Source organism: Siniperca chuatsi, linkage group LG23 (assembly GCF_020085105.1).
Source record: "Siniperca chuatsi isolate FFG_IHB_CAS linkage group LG23, ASM2008510v1, whole genome shotgun sequence".
Taxonomy (NCBI): Eukaryota; Metazoa; Chordata; class Actinopteri; order Centrarchiformes; family Sinipercidae; genus Siniperca; species Siniperca chuatsi.
The window spans coordinates 3631405-3653659 of record NC_058064.1 but is presented as its reverse complement, the minus strand read 5'-3'; the positions used below and the strand labels follow the sequence as shown (position 1 = coordinate 3653659).

Here is a 22255-nt window from a genome sequence, read left to right as displayed (position 1 = left end):
TTGTGATGAGTGCAGCTCAGAAAAGCTTTCAGTTATAGAAGAAGCTTGGGAAGTAGGCTAAAGTAAACAAGCTGTCATTACTGCTATTGCAACTACCTTGTATCCCAGCGGAGCAAGGCTGTAGTGTATGTAAAGGATTTCACTTTTTATCTGCTTTTGTACAGCTTTTGCAAAGAAACATGTCAACATTGTGTCGTTTTTACGCTCTGGTTTTTGTACAGATAAATCAACCACAATGTTAATTAGTGAGCTGTAGAGGTGCTGGTAGGCGTATTTTGTTACATTTAGACAGAAATGTTGTATTCCATATTATGACATCACAATCAATCATAAACTAGCACTTTTACATTGTTTGGTTGGATAAAATTGGTGTGTTGCTGTTATTTTTTCTCCTAAATCCAGTGTCATAACCAGTTTCAGACTAGTGTTTTGAGACTGGACATCCACATTCACATATGATACCTTCATCAACTGCTGACTGTCATTAATCCATTCATGCTTTCAGAGTCAATAAAATAGCGTTCAGTAAGACCACCTCAGTAATAGTAATCTAGAGAGCCCAACGCATAAAACAAAGAAATAATTAGCCATATTTTTTCAGTAAAAAGCAAAACTAATGAGTCATCTGTATGACATACACATGGAGTCTTTTCAGTGAAGACGGGTAAGCAAAACTGTTCTCAAAGAACAACAACTTTCACTGAAGTTGTTTCTAATGACCTGCTAATAAAGCTTTGGGGGGGTGGAGACAAAATGTGTGTGTCTGTGTGCATGTGGTGCCTGGAGAGCCGTGTGCTCATCTCGTCAACTCTAATAGCACCAGTGAGGTCTAAATAAGCTTCTTTTCAGATACTCACACACACACACACACACACACACAGACCCCCCCACCATAACCCATCTATCGTCGAAAAACATGCCCTGTACCCCTGGAGCGATTTAAAGCCATAAGACCCAACCCCTGCTGCATGGACTGATCCACACCCCTGCATGACTCTTTAACACACACACACACACACTTATGCACACTTTTATGTGCACACAAGCATATGCCCCAGCACAGTCTGAGTTTATTACATTATGGGGGTTTTTCTTTCACATTATTTTCTTTATTTCCCCCTTCTGATCCACTCGGAGACACACGCACCCTCTATGCTAACACAGCACACACGCTGAGACACACACACCAACAACAACACACGGCGAGTTAAAGCCTGTCAGCCAGCCTGTCAGACAAGGTTGTTTGAGATTTTCCACTAAATTGAACTCTTTCATTAGTGGCTGACAGATGTCTAAATGCCCGGTGTCTCTCCCCCTCCACCCCCCCCACCCCTGACGCCCGCCAAGAGGGCCCCGGGGCCACTGTTCTCCGTCTGAAGCTGGGTGGAGGAAGGAGGGTGGAGGGGATAGAGAGATGGAAGGATGAAGGGAGGGGTGAGAGCTAATCTAGGACGTGTCCTCTGGAGTGCCCTCCAGGTTGGAGAAATTCGGTCCTTTATCCTTGTTTTCTTTCTTTTTTCACTCTCTCTACCTCTTGCCCTCTCTCAATCCCTCCCTCTCTCTCTCTGTCTTTCTCTTTTGTCCTGTTGAATATCTCTTTCCATCTTTCTCTCTATATATCTCTTTCTCTTTGTGAAAAAGGATGAAAAGCCCTTTGATTCATAGTTTGTCTCAAGGATATTTCATTCTGACACTAAGGCTGAGTCGGAGAGGAGGAAAGAGAGGGAGGGTGATAAGGGTGTTGGGTGGGGTGTGTGAAGGTTGGTGGGAGAGGTGGGTTGGGTGGTCGCGGGGCTCCAGTCGAGCCTCGTCCTCCATGTGGGCGGATCAGAGCGTTTGTCGATTTGATAAGAAGCGTGGGGCTCATTAAAAGCTACTGTCGCACTGAGACCACACACACACACACACACTCAGGTCCCCACCTCCCTTACCTTTCTGCTGGCAAGATAATTAGTGACGCTCCGCTGCCAGAATACAGGCACAAGGTTGTGTGTGTTCGTCCAACCAAAGGCACATCAAAGGCCCTCATCAAAGTAAGTGTGATCTCAAGCAAGGTTAAGGTTTAAAAGCAGCAATTTACAATCCAAAGACATAAGTCATTTAATCGGTCATTTATTATTTCAAGTTGGTGGACAGAGCTGCAGATAGAAGCACAGACTGTAAGTGATAATGTCTATTATCAATTTCAATGATGTGAGAAATCATATTCTTTCATGCAAAAGCTCCTGTGGTCTTAAGACTCTGTCTGTTCCAGCCTTTGAAGGGAACTGTGCTTGCTTGAGAAATGATAGACGGTGGCTGCTTTCACACTTCAGGCCTTAGTGTTTATTTTAACTCTGATACATTTTTTATTTGACTCATGACATTCATATTTGAAAGTAAACCCTATCTGATAATCTGTTTCTGCTCACATTGTACTGAAATGTTAGGGATGAAAATCTAAATTGGCACACTTTGAAGTTAGTTTAAGTCTTATTTTTGTAGGGTTCCACTTATCAACAAGGTTTTATCTTTGCAAAGGTTTTATAAGTATTAATGTTGTAACTATGTCTCTATTAACCACATTAGATCATTTATTAATGCTTTATGGAACAATATTATCCTAGAGGAGGATATATCATGGCAACTTAAAAGTTGTTCTTATTGTTGGCTTAATGCTGATCTATAAGGAATTATTAAATGTTTTATTAACCATTCAAAAAGCAACATGAAAATCATTTTTCGTCCATTTGTTTTACAATCTGACTTGTTTTTGGTTATAACTGACTTTCCAGTTTTACTTCCAAAGAAGTGGTTTAGATAATATTACTACACTGAGGGTTTGTTTACAACCTGTAAGATCATTATATCCTTTGTATGTTGTAGTGTGATCAAAAGTGATAGGAATCATGGCAAAATCACAAGGTAGTAAACAATTAATTATTTTCTTTAAGCCACAGAGTAAATTTATGTTTTTTCATCTGTTAAATGCTGGCTGTATAAAACATGCACTCAAAGCACACAATACACACTTTTGTTATTGCCCATAAAGCCCAAGACATCCTCCCAGCTCATTGTTTATGTCTTTAAATCGGCTGTGATCTGTGTTGAGTTGCACAGGCTAATATTTCGTGGGGATCCTGCCATTTATTTTCAACGATATGCAAGTTTTCCAGCATCTCAAACACCATTTAGACCATGAGATACTGACGCTCTCAGCTGATACCTGAGATGGAGTGGAATCTGATCCAAACGGTATTGATCAATTCGATAATAACTTCAAAGTTTAATCAAAACAAATCCATTATAGCAATACAAAGACATACAAAAGGCCAGCATCAACCCCATTTATCAGCTAACTGATACCTGGGCATACCCTCAAGTGTGCACAAGTGTGTGTTTTCAACAAAGTACTTGATAGTAGTGCAGCAAGGGGAGGAATGCTTCATGTCCTCAGCCTGTCAGTCGATGTGTGTTGTTTGTTCAGGTGCGAGCCTATTACACATATCGCTGCTCTATCACAATAGCTCTGCACGCAGCACTTAAGAAGCAGACGGGCCGACTGGCAGGAAAAACAGATGAGGTAACTCCCGCTGACTGATAGACCAGCTGATTTACTCTTCAGCCCCTTTAAGTTTTCGGCAGCTCGCCACAATGCAGACGATCTCCCGTGAAACCTGACCGCCATAACCGCCCAAGGACCTGGGAAGTAGCTGTAGGTGGTGCTAAGCCCTAAACAGCGGAAATACGGCAGTGTAGGATATTAAATGTATCATGCACTAAACCGTGTGACATCAAACATTCATGTATTATAGCCTGGAGGATATTATGCAACAAGCTGAAAGGTTAGACCTCGGACAAGTGGTTTATAAAAAGGCTGAACGGAGACAGCTGACCAGTACAGCTATTAGAGCAGCACGCACCAGTGTTTCAAGTGTGTGTTTGTGTGTGAGCTTATCTTTAAATCCTGCTCGGCTCCTCACAGATCATTTAAGTCCAGAAAAACAACAGTAGCTCATTCATTGCAAAACACCACAAACACGCAACCATTCCCACAGCGGTGTCATTACAGAGGCTCATTATCAAAATCAATTCAATTAAAGGCTGTAATTGCTGTAGTGAAACCTAAATGCTATCGCAAACAGGGCTGAAGGAAGGCAAACCTCATCGATGCGCCGACCGTCAGAGTGTGTGTGCGCGTGTGTGTGTGTGTCTCTTATTTAACGAAAGAAATATTAATCGCTTGTTTCAAATTAACTTCCCTAACCCCTCTTTTCTCTCCGAGTTGGTGGCAGCGTTTAAGCATATTGATTCTACGGGGGGGAGGAGGGTGGCTGTAAATGCAGGCCAACTATGTTAAACACTTAGAGTAGTTAGTGAGGAGATGCGACACAGCATAGCTAATGCCAAATCCCTCAATCATTCTGCTCACACGCGCGCTGGGTTAATTGTTTACCGAGCTAAATGAAGTGGGGATAATGTAGGCTAACTGTGCGCTAAGCGCTGCTAAGACGAGGGATATTGTAAAGGACAATTTGATTTATAGTCTTTTGTTTGCTGAAAGGAGAGTGAGAATTAAAGTCACACTTTATCTGTATCAAGGTGTTTGTCAGAGCGATGTGAGAAAGCAGAGGGTCTATTTGTAATGTGTGGAGTGTGTGTGTACAGCTTGTATTTTACTGTTGTGAGCAGGGGAAACCCACCTGAAGTTCTTGATTTACTTTAAAACCATCATCAGGATGAAGTAGGGGTTTTGTGAACAGCACATAATATACTCCACAATGTACCAAGTGTGCCAGCTTTTAGGCCAGTGACGTCACTAACTTCATAGGAAGTTGAATCAAACTAATGGAAGTTGTTTGAGAAGATAGATTGTATGTTTCCTTGTTGATCCAAACTAAACTACCAACTTACACATTGTAAAATCATGACACACCAAACAAATATGGTTTGACATCCACATGTGAATCTATTCATATCAAATTCAAATCACTGACTGATATTCTGTACTGTTCAATTAGTCTTATTTTAAATGAATCTCAGAATCAGATAAACTTGATTGATCATGATAAGGGAATGGAAGTGTGTCATTGACATGGCTGACAAGCAAAGAAACGCACAGTATAAGTAAAAACACCCAGTACACATACAGTAATAACAGTAATAAGAAGAAGAAAGATAAATACGCTAACCATGGCTGTAAATCAAGTAGCAAAGTGCAAATTGTGGGTAAATACCATGCCCAGTGTTGGAACTAGAATGGTCCTGCATCTTCTTTTGTTGTTGTTTTTTTCTTTTTCAAAGTTTTAACAATATCTAAGAAATTTGAGTAAAAGATACTCAGAATTGATGAGTAACAAACTGTATTTTTCATTTTACTTGTGTATTTTAAGCCTTGCCAATTAATGTGTAGCCTCACAATCTGATTATATTGGTTTAAAAATATATTGTTCCGTATCTTGATTGTATTTATTTTTTTTTTTTACTTCCAAAGAAAAACAAATACGCCACCAATCCAAAATTACAACTGCATCTCCAAACACTGTTTATTTTAACCAGTTTTTAAGTGTGCAAAAGCCTTAAGGAGGATGTTATTTTTAGGGGAACCAACGTATCAATGAATGTTTTCTAAAAATGAAGGTGAGGTGTCTTTTGTGTTATCGGTGATGATCACCGTCTAGAGGTCATGCATGTGCAGTGGTGTGTTTGGAGTTGAGTGGGGATGCTACACACTTGCAGGTGTGTCTGTGTTTTTCTGTGTGTGTGTGTGTGGTCGGTCGTATGGTCTCGGTCACTGATATTGAATCCCGACTGTGAGGGCCATCTGTCTGACTTTGACCCAGCAGCTCACCGTCACACCTTCAGAGAGGAGGGGGCAGAAAAAGTGTGTGGTTGCCGTCTGTGTGTGTGTGTGTGTGTGTGTGTGTGTGTGTGTGTGTGTGTGTGAGAGCGAGAGACAGAGAGAGAGGGTGGTGTTTGGTACCATACAGTATGTGCACTCCCCAGTTTTTGGCACACGCACTCTGGTCATGTGAACTTGGCTGTTGCTTTGAAGATGCCAACTGCTGGCAAAGGGCACACACATACGCAGTGACACACTCTCCATATACACACTCCTTACACAACACACACTCATCCTATTCCCAGCGTGAGCCTCAAGTTAGTCCTCTGGCTCCAGGACAAGTCGACCTCTGACCTTTTAAGCATCAGGACATTCCTGGAAGACGTCGGCGGGCGAAAGGAGGCGAGATAATGTTAACCCAGGAGCAGCAGTTAACATTTAGGAAGTGTAAAGTTTCCTGCACTCGATACACCAGGAGGGGCTATTTAGCGGCCAGCCGAAGGGGGGTTAGCACATAGATCGCCTGATTGCGGGACAGGTTGCCAGGAGTCTCTGTACATGATGAGGATATAAAGATAAAAAAGCTGAAAGGAAAGGTGGGGGGTTAGCGGGTGCCCGACAGCCAGGAAGGAGGGGTGATTAAACTGAGACTGTCCCATAACTGGAAGGTCGTAAAATCCATCCTGGCTGCCTGCTGCACTCTGATCCCTCTGGTGTAATGGGGACCTTATGGTTTCACTCATCCGGGTTTTTATTGACATAAACATCTTCTGGTGATTGGATAAGCTAATCTTATAGCCACAACATTGACTTGTCATGCTCGCAGACAAATTAAAGGTCAATTATTCAATATTTTTATATTAATAGTGAATCAAATGACTACGTGAAATGTAGTGACAAACCCACAAAGAACCCACCAACTTTTTTAGCCTGCTTTAGCTCATTGTTGTGGTTTTACGGGACATTTACTGTATAATTCAGTCTCTTATCAACCCTGTTTTTAGCTCCTTAGAGAGGCAGATGTTTTTCTCAGGAGTTAGTGGAGACCAAAAACAGAGCTGTCAGGTGAACAAAAACAGATGCTAAATGAAAGCCAATGTTTCTATGTGCCTGTAGGATTTGCTAACACGTTAGCCATATAGCGTCTTATGGGAATACTATGTCAGGTTTATGTGTTTGTTGGTGTAGTTTCTCTGCCCCCAAGTGGCGAAAAAATATCAATTAATCCAGCTTTAAAGTGCAAGAGTTGACATAGAGAACCGACATCCCTCCCTCTCTCTTAGCTAAAGCCACTGTTCCGCTAGCTAGCAGCTGTAACTCAATGAGTTTTCTCAAAGCAAAACAAATGACAAAGTAAACTGAGAGTTGAAGTTAGCTGAGGAGAAAAAAATCCCCTGAAGGATGAATGAAGCCATCAAGTTAAATTTAATTTAGACATGAAGGAAGAGACAATCACCACTGATTCTGGTGCCCATGTAGCTGCTGCTCAAGAAACTATAAATCCAGATAAGTTAAACAACTTAAGCAGCAGGTTAATAAATATAACAAATTGCTTTGCAGTTATTGTAGAGCAGCAAAAAGGAGTTGTTATTCTCAGCAATGTAATTCTTAAACAGTGGGACAACGTGGTGGCTTAGAAACTCATTATTAGCGGTGTGAGTGGTGACTTTCAGTTTGCACATTAATATGTAAATTAAATGTTAATCGATTTTCAAAGGTGTGCATTTATCATGTATTTTACAGCGGCGCCCAGCGTGACTCAGTCAATCAGAACTGAACTATGCAGGTTGTAATAAGGCAATTCAAGTGCTCGAAAAATGATTAAAAACAAATGGTTACACTTTACTTCAAGTGCACTGCGGATGCATTACAGGCAGATAATAAGCCCCTTAAAGCTCAGACAAACTTTTACGACATAATAATCAAACATCAGGAAATCACATTCAATTTAACTTTGTGTCATTAACTGTACAGCTGCCCTGTAAAGTATTCAGTAAAGTATTTTTTTAATTTCATGTTTTGTAAATCATGTTCTGATTAATTATTATTAGAGTGGCTTATGAGGACCATTTCAATTAAAGATTTACTAAAGAAAACAGACTCAGTTCTTGGCAGAGCAGCGAAGAAGAAACTAGAAAAGAAAAGGCTTTGGGACAGGAGGAAGAATTAACTCTCATGTAGGATGTTGCAGGGAAACAGGAAGTAGATTGAGCCGCCTACTGACTAGACAGGTACATTTGTAAAGCTAAATGCGAGCACAGCATCGTGTCGGATGCACACATGGCTTTACGTAGTGAAGTTTTTGGTTCTCTGTGCTTTTTATGAGCCTGAGCACAGCAAGGACTTAGTAATTTTGCTGGGCTCCTGCTGAGTGCATAATGAATGGCAGACTCGGCTGTGGGCCTGCCAGGCAAGAAGAAACAGCACTGTGGCATTGTGGGATAGCAGAGGAGAGTCTTGCGTGGTGGGTGTCGATGTGTGCTCGCAGAGATCAAACATGTCGACAGTGCCGCCGCCCGCCGGGCATTCTGGGTAGACAGACCTGAGGAGGAGACGCCTGAAAACCAGACAGGGTTTATGTACCTGTGTGAGTGTGTGCTGTTTGTGTTTTTATATACATGTGTGTGTGTGTGTGTGTGTGTGTGTGTGTGCACGTGGCAGCTTTTGGCTGTGTTTTTCAAGAGTGAATGACGCCAGCACGACGGATGCTGTCATGGCTTTTGTTTTTTTGTTTTTGTTTTTTGCCTTTAGAGGACAGACTTTGAAATGGATTAACGAGAACTGACTTGATGTGACTTCCAGGTTTGCTTTGACATGACTTTCCTTCTTTTGATGTGGCTTCAAACATCCCCCCTCCACACACAGACACACACACACACCTCATCCATGTCCCTGCATCTGTCCTTGTGTTAGTGATACAATACTGAGACTGCAGCCTTAAGGGTTATTGACTATTCCTGACTGTCCAGTGTCTATGACCCTCTTCCCTCCGTCTGTCTCTCTGTCTCTCTTGGTCCTTTTTTCCCTTCTGATCTTTTGTCTTTCTCATTTTATTTTTTGATGTCTCTCACCATGCTTCTCCCTTCAATCTGTCTCTCTTATATCCTCATTATTTTCTTCTTTTTCCTTTCTTTTTTTCTTTCTTTCTGTCTTATCCTTTATGCAGACATTTGCGTCTCATGCCCACTGCAAACTACAAGTTAAAGCATTCAGTCAGTGAATTTCATTTAAATTTCATTTTTAGTTTTTCATTTCTCTTTTTCATTTTGTTTTTTATTGTAGTGAATTTCTCTTAGATTTTGTTTTTTTTCTTTCTTTCTTTCTTTTACTATCTCATTTTCTTTCACATTGTAGTTTTTATTTCTTTCTTTACCTACTTGCAGACATTTCTGCCCGAAATGCATCACAAATCACAAGTCAGCCATCAGAAAATTCACCTGAATTTCTAACATAACATGCTGTAGTTTCAGGGTGTACCACGATTGGCTAGTTGCATAGCTGCAATGATGATTTTGTTTTGTTTTTTGGTGATATATTTTATATTGGTGATAGATTTTGAGAGAGTTACTTGATACTCTGCAGTGTGTCAGGCGCAGATGTACATTCCATTCTGTCTTTTTTTTTGTTTCTTCCCCCTCCACCATTGACTGCCCCCAAGAGGCAGGTTTGGGAACAAATGAACGGACAGACTAGGTGTGTGTGTGTGTGTGTGTGTGTGTGTGAGCGTGTGTGTATGTGTCTGGGACAGGTCTGGGAGACGGAACAAAAAGCAGAGAGTGAGGATGATAAGGAAGAGAGCAAGAGGGAGAGAGTTGGGATAAAGGTGTGTGATAGAATTGGAAGATCAAAGCCTTCTGTCACAGCGTGACTGAGCCCAGGGGCGTTATGGGTAAGACAGGGCACATACACACTCGTACAGACACACACACACACACTTATGCACACACAGACACGCACACAAACACACTCACGGCTGGTATTTGACTCAGAGTGTGATTGATACTGGGCTAGATTTGGAGAATCACTGTCATTCGTCTCTCCGCAGATCAAACAGCCACATAATCTCCCATAAAGGAAAGAGAGATGGAGGGAATAAAAAAGGGACAGAGGAGGAGAGATTGAAGGAGGGTGAGAGGGAGAGAGAGAGGTGACAAAGCCTTCTCATCTGTGAAGTGTTTTCTTGTTTTCCATAAAAGACCCACCACCTAAAAAAACACATCCATCATTCAGCTCCATTAAACTGCTTCTTTGGCACATCAGAGCGATATCCAGTATCTAAAAAGACAAATATAAATGCAAGTTTTAGACCCCATTTACACCTGGTATAAACATGCAATCTGTATCTTGATATCTTATCTCCGAGTAAGGAAAAAGGAAAATAAATGCACATTGTAAATGCATGCAGAATACATTCCAGATCGTCCAGACTACATCTTAAGTTCTCAGCCATTAATGACATCTGTACAGTTTGGTCACATTATTAAGAAAGAAATACGCCCAGCAAGTTGAAAGGTCACTTAACTCTGCTAGTCCTCCAGCTTGCTGCTATCTCAAGCAAGCCTGGCAAAAACCCTACAGATGCCCACCTGTTCCTCCACAAAGGAAAAACAAGTGGAGCTCTTACAGCAGAATCGCTTCCTTTGACCTAGGACACGCCATGTTTGTTGACCAGTCCTTGCATAACTAGCCTTGTTTACGGGTGGCAGGTGATTTGAAACGTTTTCTACCCAGATGTAAAAAGGAGTAAATGCAGCCGTCTCTCTAAGCATAGGTAATCTTTATACTTTACTGTTTTGACCCCAAGTTTGTCTAGGTGAAATGGAGGGTAACATAAGACCAGATGTCTCGCTTGCGATTCATTCATACGAGTATCCATGTGTGTCAGGTGCTGGCTAGTTATTAGCTATCTAGCTAAACTGGTTTTAGAACAAGGTATTCAGAAACACTATGTGGCTGCTATTTGTTGTTGTTGTTGTTGTTCTTTTTCGTTGTGTTTGCTATTCTTCTTCCCCTTCATGGTCTTGGTCTGCTTCTTCTTTTTCGTCTCCATCTTGTTCTTATTCTTGGTCTTCTTGTTTTTATATTTTCTCTCCTGTTCTTACTCTTGAATTTTTGGTCTTGCTCTTGTTCTTCTTCCTCTTGTTCTGGGATTTTTAACAAATTGGCAAACCGCTTTAGGTGCTGTATCAATACCTTCTGGATTGAAGTGTTTTATGGCTGAGCCAGATTTGTGTCAAGCACAGAAATTCAATTTTATATCTGGCTAATTGAGATGCATACACCTATAAATGAATGAATGTTTAAACCATATGTGGATTTAATCTGGATGTGCGACACCTGAAATAATGAGTTTAAGTGCGGGCAACATCTGATTGTGTTTATGCATGTATTTGCGCAGCATTTAATATATTTTGTCTTTCTTTCTTTCTTGTCTCTACAGATGCACCACCCAATTCAGATGAAACCTGCAGACAGTGAGAAATCTAACGGTGAGTGGCTACACACAGACACACACACACACTGACAGACACATCAATATCACACACATGCATCAATAGCCTTTTTGAATTTGCTTGGTAATAGCTACCTCACCCATGTGTTTGCTCGCTGCTAGACTGGCAGACAGGACGAGGGACTGGGGGAAAAGATTGAGCGAGAGACATAAAGAGGAACAGAGAAAGGGGGGGGGGGATGCTAATATATATAAATGTATTTCTATATGTGTGATGAATTATTAAGGTGCTTTGGAAGGAGGTCAGTGAAAGTTGAATCGCTTTGGCCTCGTAGTGAACCCGCCTCTCTCCCAGTGGCTGTTCGCTCATACAAACATGCTGTATGCACTCTCCTCTCGCTACACACACACACACACACACTTGCTTTAATGCATCCCTTTCACGCACACGCACACAAGCACTGTCACACACTCTGTCCTCGGATCACCCCATTTCCAAACTACACATTGCAGATACAGTTCTGACAGTTGATTTCCTATACCAAGCCTCTTCCTCCATACCTTCTCATTCTAACGAAGAAGCTGCTGGACAGTGTATACCAGAGGAAGTATCGAGGTGTCTTTAAAGGATAAGAGTGGCATTATTCTATATTTCTCTTATTGTCAACAAATGAAAAGACGACACCAACAATGTGTTAGTCCAACTATAAATACTTTATGACTTTCCTACCATGCTCGAGGCTCTCAGCCCCAAGCCCACTGCTCCTACTGAAGACATAAATCTTTAAAAATGTCTCACAAATATATAGTTTCATTGTTTAAAAAACATTTCCTGAAACAGCTGGGTAGTGTAGTTTTTAAAATGTTACTCAAATGTTACTCAAGCATCTTTAGCCTCTGTAAAGTGAAACATGAGCAGTGTATAATTTCAGGAAGGACCTTGATTTCATTAGATTGTTTTGAATCGGCATGACCATCACGAGGTCTCTGGTAAACCGCAGGGAAGTGAAGGTGTATTCCACTCAGCCACCCACGCCTGTCTCACCTGCATTTTTAAATAAGGAGAGGGAGAAATGAATAACTTTAGTTTTATCCAACCAACATTAAACACACACCTTTGACCCTTGACCCTACGGCTACCTACAGTACTACAACCCACCAGCTAAAGAAGTCAAGTGTAGTTTTATAAACTACACTTGACTTCATAGGCTGGTGGGTTAGGCTTCATTTTTGATTGGATAAAATGTATATATCCACCTTCAAGTGCTGGATGAGTCATTAGAAATATATTAATGTTTCACCTGAAGTAGAAGGAGAGGAATTCTGATATATAAGTACTATATTTTATATATATCAAGTGATAGAAAAACAGTTAATGCAGGGACACGGGATAAAAACTCGCAGAGAAGTTTTTTATCTCATTGTGTCTTTAAAGACAGTTTTACAAGGTCTACATTTTGTTGCTCTAGCATTTTAATCTGTTTTAATTGGTTTCATTTTGATGCAGCAATAACATTCAGTGGTATTTGTCAGGTTCATCATGTTCAGTGATATGTATTCCAGGCAGATTTGGAAACTAAAAGACAATGTTATTAAAGTTGCAGTTTAGTGGGAGGGGCAGTGCTCAATGACTTGAGGGTTAATTCACCCAAATTGTAGAAACATTATGTCATTTCCCACTTGCCTCTGCAGAGTTCAGGTTTCTAGTTTAGGTTTTATCTGCTGTTGAGGCATTGTGGGATTATGAATTAACAGACCCCTGGACAATGATGTCTTAAAAGCCGACCCATATTTGGTGGTCAAGTGGCTGCAGTTTTTTAATCTCTTCCAGCAGATTGCATGCTGTCAATACTAAACCAATTCAAACTAAACCTAAATGTTCTACACAAAATCAAAAGTGGGCTGTTAGGCTGTTCCTTCACTTTTCGGGACGTTTGGCCCTTGCAGTCTGAAATGAAGCTCTAGCTCAGGGGCCCCCTGACGTTGTGGGCCCACTGGGTAATTCATCCATGGGATGACATTTGTTTGCTGCTGATGCGTCTGCAGCCACTCAAATGTTATGATGATAAATTGAATTTTGTTTGCAATGCCGAAAAAAACTCACACTGCAAAAACTACATTTGAAGAACACAACAGCAACATGTCTTTCAAGAGCCTCACTGCTGATAGTTGTTTTTACCCTAGGTGGAACATTTTTTTCCCAGTTCAAATCGTTGTCAGCGAAGTCTGTGGATTATTCAGGATGGCAGAGCTCAATAATCTCAGCAGCAGCAGATATCTGAAAATGTCGGCAAATAAATCTGAAATAATTTGCATGGCTAAGTGAGAAAATGTGTGTTTTTGCAATTTGGATGAACTGACCCTTAAAGCTGTGTAATTGAGCAGAATATGAAAATGGGTAAAACCATGATTGGATGAATTTACCATTAAAATCCAGTTGCAGGTAGTTTTAAAAAGCTTTTCACAAAGTTTTAAAGGTGTTTTCTGACACCTACAGAAACCCTGTGTGTGTGTAGATATTAAAAGCAGTGGCTTTGCCATAACTTTACATCACAGAGGAGTCCTTTTGGCTGACACACAGACGATGGAGTATCATCATAAGCCACCTGCTATATCACTGTCCACTGCAGGGGAATACAATAAAATGACAGTATCCAGCAAGGCAGGGGAGAAATCCTTATAAAAGCCATCATCTGCTCCACTGAAATATGGCAAAATACGACTTTATAAGACATAACCGTCAGGGTAACGATGGCGGAACTTAATAAAGCAGCCACTTCTCACAGCCAGAATGGTGAAATATAGAGCAGACCATACGTAACATATCCATCCACTTAATGGTAATGACCTTTAATAAACCCAGTGTTAGAGTCGCTGTAACAGTGACGAATGGCTGCTCAGAGGTTTATTAGTTTAGTCAGTGGAGGATATGGAAGAAGAGAAAGAGATGGAGAGATGTACAGTATAACAGAGAGATAACATTATTGTTAAACCTTGTTTTTTTTTTCTTTTCACTAAACTTTTGTGATTTTTTATTTTTTTTTGGCATTTCTTAATGTGTTGAAACTCAGCATGAAGCCAATTCTGCTCCAATTTATCCCAGAATGCAAAGCTGACTCCAGATCATCCCAGAGCCGGTTTTATGAGTCTTATCACCCGCCTGCCTGCCTGTGCGCCTCGTCCGAAAAACAGAAACAGTCAATTGTAACGATATCTCCTCTCTTTCTTTTCTATCGACACAGAGTAAATTAATTACATTGCTGTTAGACTTGTGGTAATCTTCCTCTGGAGTGATGCGCACACATACACATGCTGTGTACAAAAGAGTTAAAGCTTTTTGAAACAACACTTATCTTGGCAGTGTATCCCGATGGTTTGTTTTTTAAACACACAAACAATTCAAACAGCAAAATAAACAAGTGCGCTATTGATTTCCCAGAGTGCAACAGAGCGCTTATCTCTTTCGCCTCGCGGTAAGAGCTGACAGTTTCCTCATTAAAAATGAATTGGATTAGCATTACATTGAATGTGGTGGGAACACATAAACAAACACTCACACACACACACACACACACACACACACACACACACATTGTTTCTGCGAGCGATGAGGATTTTGCTCTCAGCCTAATTCACACTTAACCTCACTCACATACACTAAAACACAGCCCAAGTTTCTCACTGTTACCTGCAGCAGGCTCACATTCCTCGAGATTGCACCGGAGAAGGAGGGATTGTGTCAGCGAAGGAGAAAGAGAGGAATCCATGAGGGAGAAAGAGGGAGGATAGAGGAGGACGAGGAGGAGAGGTGGAGGGAGGAAGAGGGTGAGAGAGGACGAGCTGGAGAGTCTCAGCAAGCAGTCGGTGTTGAAGTGATAATGAGACATTGATCAGAGCCTCACAGATAGCATGATGAAATACATGAACTCTGTCTGTGTTCATCTCTCTCCTATCGTCTTTTTTTCTTTCTTTCCCTATTTCTTTGACTGTTTCTTTTGATTGGTGTTTTGTTCTGTCTCATTCCATTTTGTCTTTTTCTTTCCCTTTTGTTTTAATTATTCTTTTTCATTTGCTTTGTTCCTACCAATCTTTCTTTCTCCTTCCCTATTTTTCAGTTTGTCATTGTTATATGTTTTAGAAACAGTGAATTCCAGTGCAATGGCGCTAAAGATAAATGTACAGTTAAAGGAATAGTTCACCATTTTAGGAAATACCCATATTTGCTTTCTTGCTGAGCGGTAGACGAGAAGATTGATACCAGTCTCGTGTCTTTGGTGGTAGCTTCATATTTACCATAGTTAGCGTAGCATAGCACAAAGACAGAAGGGAACAGAGGGCTCTGTACAAAAGTAACAAAATCCATCTACCAGCACCTCTAAAGCTCACTAATTAACACATTATATCTAATTTGTTTAGTTGTGACTTGATCTTCTCATCAAACTCTTGGCAAGAAAGCGCAGAAGCAAATTGGCCAAAAATATCTAAACATTACTTTAAAAAATAAGTAAATTAATGCACAATTCAGAGAAAATATTGCACAAAAGAAATACAACAAATGCGTAAATATACAGCAACAGCTCTATATAGTAAAGCTGTAAAAGTGCTGTGAAGATCCTCCATTCACACTGTTTCTCTTTCCTTCTTCTTCTTCTTGGCTCTACAGCGGTGGAAGACAGGAAGTTGTTCATCGGCATGGTGTCGAAGAAGTGCAACGAGAACGACATCCGGGTCATGTTCTCTGCATTCGGACAAATCGAGGAGTGCCGGATCCTCAGAGGGCCCGACGGACTCAGCAGAGGTGTGTGTCGCTCCGACTCACTTCCATCCACACTTAATGCTCCTCATGTGAATATTATTACCAGAATGGCCTCTAGCAGCTGTTGCTGTTCATTGTGTCGACTTGTATCGTGACTCAAACTCAAGTCCTGTAGGAAGTCTGTACTATATCACTGTGTGACAGGAGTTGGCTGGTTGAAGATGGCTTCTGAGCCAATGGCTGTGTCTCAGAGTATAAACAACTTTTTACATTAAAGTAACTGATAATAAATAGGATGTTTTTAGCATTTATGTATCCAAAAAACCTGAGAATGTATCTGTGTTTATTGTCATTATTAAAAACATTTTTTTTTTTTAAAAGAGCGGGAAAAACTTCAAAAACATCAGTCCAACCACTTTCTAGTTTAACCATTTATTGCGTTTTTCACTTACTTAGAAGTATTTTGCTACATAATCAGAAGTTCATTTGCATGTTTTCAACAATTTTTCTCTTCACTGTCTATTAGTGGAAGTTTTTCCTGAGCTGTCAATGTCACAAGATGTTGTTTACTGTAAACTGTGGTGATTAGTGTCTTCCAGCAGGAAGCATAAAAAGTTTTGGAGACATAAACTTTAGGAGACAGTTGGTTTAAACTGTAACCCCCCCCCAATTAACCTGAAATAGACGTTTAATGCCGTGATCAGACTACACAATACTTTTGTCTTGTGAGATAGTCACTGTTTCAGATTAGGCGATCAGAGTCATAAATTCTTGCCATGAAACATGAAAGAAGCAAACAAACAAACAAGTTACATGGCAGACTTGATGTTGGACCCTGACCAATCATACACAACTTGCAAGTGTTACATAAGTAATCAGGACAAGGTGCTAGTCACTGACTTCACTGTTCCACCTGACAGCACTAACAACACATGTTTTCATGTGTAAACACAGTTTTCTGAATCAAAGTCAACCTTGAACCAGTCATGGTCACTGGGCAGTGAAGGTGGGTGAGCAACATATACTGTATATGTGTGTAGAGAGTGAGACCCATAGGTGTGAGTAATTTAATGCTCCTGAACCAAGGGTGATAGTCAAATGGTTACAGGTTCACAGAAATTACATCAAACATCCGTCCTCTTTGCTTCACTGTGTCTACAGGTGCGTGTGGACAGTTGTACAAGTTGTCTCATTCCATAAGAGAAGCCAAAAAATTGTAACATGCTAGAATTTTCATCAGGACGTTGTGAGGTGTCAGATACTGCGTCAGCTGGCTCCACGTGATAAAAGGTACAATTGTCGCGCCCCATATCGGTCAGATTGGGCCATTATCGGGCTGATACTGGTATTTGGCATAAGTGATGTCTTACTGTAAGGCTTCAGCTACAGAATACAGAAATCGCAGAAATAATTTTAATGCAGTAAGAAACCAAACCAAAAAACAAAGAAACCAGTAAGAAACCAAAGAAAAGTAGAGCTAAAGTTGGAGCAGACCTGGTGAAAAAAATGGTGAATCTTCTGTCCAGGTTTCATCAGTTTAGCTAGACAAGTGTTGGGGCATTTTTTCCTGCATATTGTAGCTTAAAATCCCTGTAGAATGACTCAGTGGTGCAACCCCGTGTTGCCTGTAGCACGCCAGGACCAAAAACTGAAGTAGAGTGATTTACAAAACCCAAAAAACGCCAATGAACCAAATATCCTTGTGCTGCCTCATATATTAAGCGTTGCATATTTTCTCAGTGAATCAGAAGTTCTAGGTTGACCTTATGTTTCATTCTGTCTCAACTAAAGCCATTGTATCAGATCCTGTTTTCAACCAGCTGCTTCTTGGAAAATGATCAAGATTTCCTTCAAGGTTTTGAAAGTCATGTTAGGAAGTAACTACAAATGAACTGGAGCGACATCTTGAGGCTGTTGTGGCCACTGTGAATACATGCTTTTCCTTTCTCCTCTATATATCTCTTTTCTTTCTCTCTCTTTTCTCCCTCTCTCGCTCTCTCAGCCTCAGCCCCCCCCCATCCTCTGATCTCCTAACCTCCATTCATATCCTTCACCTTCCCTGCCGCTCCAGTATAGCCTCACCGTAAGCCGACAGTCCTAAGCTCTTTGATACTTCCATAGTGAGGCTGAGGGCATTTTCAAACCGGCAGCCCAAATCAGGAGACGTATCACTGCTTGTTGCATTTACATTATGCTTTGGATTGGTTATATATTACATAGTAGAATTTCAATTTCGTGTTAAATACAGCCATTAAAGTCTAAAATTGGCAGCTTTTTTATTTAAATAATCAAGCAAAGAATAAGTAAAAGCGAATATGAATCTGACCAGACAGTGTTGCTGTTACAGACACAAATCAATCTGTACTAAAATAGTATTGTGGTTTGAATCCCAGCCCTAGAAAGCAGAATTTCAAGCACATCATGATGATTACAAAAGAACACAGGAAATACATGCAATAGCAACCCTTTATTTTCTCAATTGGAGAAGAAGTAAGCACTGATTTGGCCACTTTGAAACCTGCCGGGAGGCTGTTCCAAAGTCATGGAGCTACAACGGCAAATAATCTGTAACCACAAGAGCAAATTTAATCATGACTCCAAATGTGGCAACATAACTCCAAATGTGGCAACAAAACTGTAAGTTGCTTCACTTCATTTGGAGAAGGGTACAAGCTGCCTCCACACTAGGCAATGGCAAATAGTCTACCTCTTGAATTCATGGCATGTTTGCTTCATGTAATTGGTGCACATTAAGGCCACATAATGTACTCCAAACAAAGTGCCTGTTAACAAGTAGTCAACCCAATTGGATTTGTCAACTCCTGAGTTTGACTAATGTGTTCTCCAACAAACTAGGTTTCAGATCTAGGGTTGAAAATAACCACTCTAAAAAATGCCCAAAGTTCCCATTTCAGTTCATAAGGTCGAAATATGACCAGATCTTGCATGTACTCCCAACCATAAACCAGCTGCCTCATCTGTCAATCAAATCTCAGCTATTGTAAATCTATAAATGGCTCTTGTAGTAACACATGGGCCCCTTCCATCATCAACCACTCCTCCCCACAAACACACACACCTGCCCACCCCTCTCATTTCTCACTCTCACTATCTTCCCAATACTCCTTACCTCCCCCTCCCCTCTCCCTTTTGTGGTTTCTATGTGCTGAGGAGATAGAGGGGCTTTTTAAACTCTCTGTCCTCCTCCTGTCACACGAGCTGTCATTGTCATCGTCACGCAAGTTTGATGTGGATCTGTCAGTCACTTATATTTTTTGTCTGTGGTTGTTGGACGTTATGGATGTTTTATTGTTGACTTAAGTCTTATTTTCTCAATATGTCTTCTCTCTCTTTCTCCTCAAGGTTGTCTAGAACCAATCTTTGCCTCAAACTAAACTACTCAAACTCCCATGTTCCTTTGCTTCTTCAAACAGAACCACCCTCTCTTTCTCTATCTATTCACCCTGGCTGTCCTAGAATCCTCTCTTGCATCAATTTGTCCTCTTTATCCCAGACATCCCACATCGGCCTCCTTCCCTCCCTTCCCCAATTCCTTCTTCCATCCCTTTTCAGCTCCTCTCTTTTGTCCTCATAAATATTTCAGATACGATGGCCAAATCCTCATTTCTGTAGAACTGATATAAACCACTTAGCAGCTGACACGAGTCAAAGAGGAAATGTTGGTAGTCCAGCTTGGTCTGGCTAGTAAATAAACAACCCTAACCAGGTTGGAAATAAATAGGTCTTTAAGGATTTCTATGTGCCTGCAAGTCCCAGAGGCCCTCAGTCCCACCTAGCTGCGCTGCTGAGCTCCTATTAAACCACGGTATCAATCAGAGGAGTGCTCTGCCATCCCGCTATTAATAAAATATGGATCACACCACCAGTGGATGGCTGGGCCTTGGGAGCTACCCTACTTTCATTAAAGGACTGTTTGGTTCTCCGCTGACGACAGAATGCGGCCCGTGAGGTATTTTTAGTACTAAAGCCACGTCCCATCTCTCTACCAAGAAAAATAAGACATGTACCAACCATCCAGAAAGCATGGCTTGTAAAGCTGTTGTTTTTTTCATTAACAGCTTTGAATTCTTTATTTAGAAGCTTCAACAGGATCAAGCTGCAGTAACCGGCCAAAAAAATTTTTAGGGGGGAAGTATTCTGTCTGCCAACAGGAGACAAACCCAGGAGTTTCCATTAGATGACAACCAATGACGTTGTAGCTGACCAGTTTTATAAATAGAGTCAGTACCTAACAGGACCAGTCTGGAGGGCTAACCCAAATGGAAGCCCCCTCCAGAACTGATCCAGTTCTGGGGCAGTGCTTCTTTGCAGAGGATGGAGCAACCTCCAAGAAACTAAGCATTTAAATGACAGATTGTGGCCCATCTAAAATAGACAGTCCCCTGAATCAGTTGAAAAAAATGACCCCTTTTCGAATGTCCTATCTACAGTAACACCAGCTAGCACAGCAGCCTGACACTGTAAAGGACACATCAGAATGTTTACTAGGTCAGTGCCGCAGAATCTGATAACCTTGAGTTACTTCTTGCATTATTACCTTCTTACCACTCTATTTAAGTCAGCAAGGCAGTTTTATATGAAAGGTGAGTGTACTATAACTTCCAGTTGGCATGGACATAAAAATTGTAAAAAGGAGGTCAAATATGTTTCAAATGAGATCAAAAGCAGGTCCATACTGCAAAGGTAACAATCATTTTGAGACTGAATACTGTAGATATTGTTTTTAACAGCCTGAACAAATGTTAAAAACCTGTTCAAAAGTAGTGACAAAGTAAAACATCCGGTGCTTCTTCTTGCATCCTCTTAAAATATTGGAGCCCAAATTCAAGCAGTTTTGTTTTTTGTTTTAATATGAACCTTTACCTTTAATGTTCAAAATGATTTGTTTTACTGTAGGTTTAATTTTTAACTTGGCCACTTAAAGGTGCCCTGTGGAGTTTCCTTATACACAAACAAAACTTATGTTTACATTCAGTATTATTCACCAAAACGTATTGTGTGTATCCTTGAGGTCTAACAAACATGCAGACTGTATTTCCTTCCTCAAAAAACAATTTGATCGAAAAAAACATTTGCTTTTGTTGGCGCATTGCTGTGTATCTTGGAGTATTACTGCCACCTGTGGATCATTGGAAAAGTGAGAAACCATTGGCTGGACTGTTTAACACATCACACACATGTATGTGCATCGTAGTGCACGATACAAATAAACCAGGGTGCTACTAAAAAACGCTCCATACCGCTACTAGAGGTCAAAAACTCTGCAGGCTACCTTTAACTTTACATTGGCTTTATGGGAGTTGATTTAAAGGATACTACAGATTTAGCTGCCAAAACTCAGTGTAGGGGCCTGATGGCAAAATTTAACTTACATTACACTTATAAACACTCAATACTCTGGCCTCGGTTTCACATTTTATTTCTTAGACTGATGTGTGTCAACTCTGATGACGACTTTTTTGCTGAAACGTGTAAGAAATAAAATGGGAAGCTAAGGCCAGAGTACTGTGAGTTTTTCACCAGTTTCAACAAGTCCTTTTCCAAGACTCTTCTTTTTTTAAGGGCTAGATAAGTTTAGGCAACTAAAACTTCATTAATGTGAGGGAAAGATTGTGGTCATTGTTAAAAGAAACCAACATTGAATGTAGACATTATTGAATGACATATAAGAATCATAATTGCTTTAGTTTGGTTTACAACCTCCTTCTGAAGACCCTAAATCAATGTTGTGCTACTTCCACCTTTGCTTCTGAAAGAGAATAGTCTTTTTTGTATGGTCAAAAGAGGCCACTTGTCAGAAAAACACATAGGTCGTTTTAAGTGTTTTAACAAATGACCAATACTGTCGATTTTTTTGGTGAGGCAGTCTTTCAATTCCAAACTTTTGCGGAGCACCCAATTCTCTCTAAAGGACCACACCTGTCTTGCATCTGACAAATTAAACTTAGTTTTATGCACACAGTGAGGTCATCGGAAAGATTTTGCTACAAAAGTGGTCATAATTATTGCTATTACTGTAGCAATGCACGGCCTCTACAAGGACATGCTTCTCTATTCTCAGGGAAAAGCCTCTGTCTGAAATCTGTGTAGTGGATGTAAGCAGGAGAAAAACTGACCATCCGTCACTCTCAGCCTCGTTCTATCACAGCAACAGCAGGCTTTTGATAGAGGCGGAAAAGGACAGTGATCTATTCCTCAACGCATC

At 40.7% G+C, this 22255-nt stretch overlaps 1 protein-coding gene across 39 annotated transcripts in view; it reads left to right on the top strand.

Annotated features, from left to right (window-relative positions):
• Positions 1 to 22255, top strand: part of celf2 (cugbp, Elav-like family member 2) — a 490833-nt gene that overhangs the window by 429084 nt on the left and 39494 nt on the right. For all 39 annotated transcript variants that reach the window (XM_044185296.1, XM_044185301.1, XM_044185299.1 and 36 more), the window contains 2 exons: positions 11262 to 11310; positions 15937 to 16071. In XM_044185296.1, coding sequence (XP_044041231.1) covers positions 11262 to 11310; positions 15937 to 16071 — 184 coding nt within the window. The remainder of the gene's footprint in view (positions 1 to 11261; positions 11311 to 15936; positions 16072 to 22255) is intronic.